Source organism: Egretta garzetta, unplaced genomic scaffold, assembly GCF_000687185.1.
Source record: "Egretta garzetta isolate BGI_Z169 unplaced genomic scaffold, ASM68718v1 scaffold220, whole genome shotgun sequence".
Lineage (NCBI taxonomy): Eukaryota > Metazoa > Chordata > Aves > Pelecaniformes > Ardeidae > Egretta > Egretta garzetta.
In genome coordinates, this window is record NW_009258414.1 from 2,370,578 (window position 1) to 2,374,373 (window position 3,796).

At 46.9% G+C, this 3,796-nt stretch overlaps 1 protein-coding gene across 1 annotated transcript in view; it reads left to right on the top strand.

Moving 5' to 3' along the window:
- The window catches only part of PCDH19 (protocadherin 19), a gene marked incomplete at its 5' end in the record, with an annotated part of 55,642 nt that extends 55,554 nt beyond the window's left edge, over positions 1-88 (top strand). The window contains one exon of the mRNA XM_009642998.1: positions 9-88. Coding sequence (XP_009641293.1) covers positions 9-88 — 80 coding nt within the window. The remainder of the gene's footprint in view (positions 1-8) is intronic.
- Positions 89-3,796: the final 3,708 nt, after the last annotated feature.

Genomic DNA, 3,796 nt, shown 5'->3' on the forward strand with positions numbered 1-3,796 from the left:
CGGCGGGCAGGAGGGCAACCCGCTCCTGCAGGAACGCCGGGAAAAGGACTCACCCGGCGCCCGGAGACTAAAAGACATCGTCCTCTGAGCGGCACCCGGCGAGAGGAGGAAGCGGAGGAGGAGAAGGAGGAGGAGGAGGAGGAGGAGGATGAGGGACCGCACGATTCCCAGCGCAGATTGTTTTTATCGCTTACCAATGGTTCACAGATTGCTGTATTTAAAAGCTTTCCCTAAATGTATTGTTTATAAATGAAGCTATCGTTAATGTGACAATCCCACTTGTCTCAACAGGCGGCAGGGGTGTGCAGCCGGAGCAAAGTAGCTGGTGTTTTGCTTTTGCCGGGAGGCGAGGGGTGGCGGGGGGCAGAGGCGAGGGCCCCCCCACCCCCGGTCCTCAGGAGCGCTCGGTATCCCCCTCCTCGGAGTTTATATATTTTTATATCTCAAAACGAAGATAAATTTCCATTCCTGGAAAGAATTGAATGGCAAATTCCTTATTCGGACATCTTTAGTAATCACCCCGGCGGTTTTCTAGTCTAGACAAAATAGCGGCCATTCCTTGTGTGCGACTGCGCAACGTGGCGGTCCGGTGAGTTTTCACATTCGCCCAACACGAGGTCGTTTGTATTTTAAGATGTTGCTATTTTGCTATGGACACCCCTGCATTTATGAATCCTTTTGCTGTCACATGCTTATCTGTACTATTACTGTATTTGATATTGCAAATTACCGTACGTCTAGTGATGGCAAAAGGCTTTCAAGCTTAAAAAAAAAAAAAAGAAAAAAAAAGAAAAAAAAAAAATCACCGTCATCTTACTTAAACCTTGGGGAACCTGCAGTTTGCAGACCCGGTGGAGCAAGCGCTTCTTCCAGCCCCCACCATCGCCTGCAGCCTCCCCCGGCTCTTGCAGGGCAGCGGCAGGGCATTACGGGAAGACGTTTTGGGGAAAATTCTGCCTGGATTGCGATTGTCGGATGCACTGTGCTGAACTTTTTCCCTTATCTCTTTCTTTTGCATAATTTCAAGGCAATGCATGGGAAGTTTTTTCCAGAAGTTGGTTGGGTTGTTGGTTTTTTTTTTTCCAGTTCCCAGATTCAGGTATCCCCCCTCTCCGATCATTTCCAAGTCAAAGCGATGGAATTATTTAAGAGATCTAAATGACCTTCTCAATTAGACACACACTTCCACATCATCATTTCCCAATCATGATTACGCCAAGCACGTGTGTGTTTGTATGTCACCATGGCGTGGATTTTAGGCTGTTCTGATTTCTTTCTATCCCTGCATCATAAATAAGTATGGAATGAGCAATAGTGATGTTAATTTAGGGGCAGACAGGTGATATGTAACAACACTACTAATTCAATTAATGTGCCTTCTTAATGGAGAAAAAATTAAAGCAATTCATTATTTTTTCTCATAATTAAGGACTTTTTTGTGTGGGTATAAATTTACTCATATAAAATTGATTTCAAAATTGAGCTACTTTAATAGCCATTTTGTAGAAGGGAGAGAGGGAAGGGGTTTCACAGCTCTCTGCTCCCTTGCAGTGATAATTCCTCAGTGAGGTATGAGTAAGGTAGGAGGATTTCAGTTAGTGTATTATTATTATTATTATTATTATTATTTTTATTATTATTATTATTAACCCTTCACTGGACAGGTTTTCCTACCCTAAATAATGTTTCCTAGACTTTAAAATTGATTATGGAAGGGAAAATATATAGCTCTTGCCAATGTTTGCTGTACCAGCAAGTGGAAATTAGTGGTTTCTAGAGAAGTAGTCTTTCTAGGTCTACATATTATGATAAAATATTTGTTTCTTTGATTTATTTAAATTAAAAACGTCAACAAGAAAACAAGCTCCAGTCATCATTATCCTAAAAAAAAAATTAGTTTCCTAGACTTTAAAATTGATTATGGAAGGGAAAATATATAGCTCTTGCCAATGTTTGCTGTACCAGCAAGTGGAAATTAGTGGTTTCTAGAGAAGTAGTCTTTCTAGGTCTACATATTATGATAAAATATTTGTTTCTTTGATTTATTTAAATTAAAAACGTCAACAAGAAAACAAGCTCCAGTCATCATTATCCTCAAAATAAAATTAAGCTCCAGCCATTTGTTTCTTCAGGGCAAATTGATCCTGCCTGAAGTCGTAGCCGGTCCGAGACAGGTCCGCAAGTCAGTCTGTTCCCCCTGCCACTTGCTAGGGCCAGGAATTGGGAAAGAACCGACAAAAACCAGTCATCTTAACGGAATTAGTGGCGCTTCCCTCGCTGGTGTCGATGACTACCTCATTCAGCTCCCATCCCATGCGCTAACGTGATGTCCTGCATCCCCCCGGAAAGCGAACGGTGGGGGGGAGGGGCGTGTTTCCCCTCGGTCCTGGAGTTTGAGCCCATTTTTCAGGGATATGCTATTTCTGTTCCTGCAGTGTTTCCTGCCTGCGTGCTGTTACTGCTGTCATTTATTTCTGTTTTTTTTCCCCAAATGTGTGTATTATTATAACACAAGCGAAGAAGAGAGGGGCTGGCTTGGGGTTGTTGGAGTAACTGGTTTTTCTGTAACTGTTAGGCTGGGTTTATTCTGATGTTACCTGGTTTTGTCAGCTCTGGGTGATTTTTTGGGGGGGAAGCTTCTGGTATGCGTTTGCTGAGTGACAGAGCCTGCAATGCCCTGGCTGTTGGATCCTCTGGGCTTCACACGGCCCCACGTCGCCCCATCACCCGTCCCCCAGCTCCAGCAGGATGGGACCTGGCTCCCCCTGTCGCAGGGGTGGGGGGCACGGGTCCCTCCCATCCCCAGGTGCCCCATCACTATCCCCCACTGCCCGAAAAACGCCAGCCATTAATTTCTGCTGAGCGTTGCCCTCTGCCTGCGGAGCTGCCACCACCAGCCCGGCGTTTTGGATGAAAAATAGATGCTAACTGAAAAGGAAGAAAGAAAAAAAGAAAAAAGAAAAAAAAAAAAAGAAACATTTCTCTAATTTACCCAGAGGAAACGTTCCTTGCCACTCTGAATAAAAGCGCAGCCGAGAAGGAATGTGAAATAATTCTGTATTAAAAGGGGGCATTAAAGAGGTCAGTAAACCCTTATGCCTCCAAGAAAATCATTTAAACACCAGTTTTCTGGGCTGACCCGGGCTGCAGCCGGGGATGTGGAGCGAGGGGCCCTTCCTGGGCACGTCCTCGCTGCGCGGGGCCAAGGGGAGAGCCAGAGAGCCGCCCCGGCCCCCCCGCCTCGCCCCTCTCCTGAATATTTTGCTACTCCTGTCACTGTCCCTCTGTGTCACTTGAGATGAGTTCGGGGCTCCTGGGCAAACCACAAGCTCTCTTGTTTTTTTCCTACTTGCAACTGGCCATGCAAGAACGTTCAAAGCTGCAGGGTGGGGAGGGGGGGGAGAGGTTTTTTTTTTTTGTGGGGCGGGATGTGTTCCAGATGTAATTATTGTGCTTTTTAATAACTTGAATTTGTCCTCAGATTTGGTTTAGGAAAAATCGCTGGGTTCTGTTGGTTTCCTTCTGGCAAACTTGCTCTGCTCTCCCATTCATCCCGTTTATCCAGGAGAGCAGCAACCACCTACGATTCTCCCCCATGCATGATGAGAACCCCACCTGGGGCAGCCCCAGGGCTGGGGACCGGGGGGTGGGGGGGTGAACCCACCCTATGCTGGCCCAGGGACCCTTCCCCGCTCCCTGGGGAGCCCCTGGCCTTTCCCACCCTCGGGGCTGCAGGGCTGCGCCAGGAGGGATGATGGAGGGCTGGGGGGGGGGCGCGGCCTGCGGGTGGGAAATA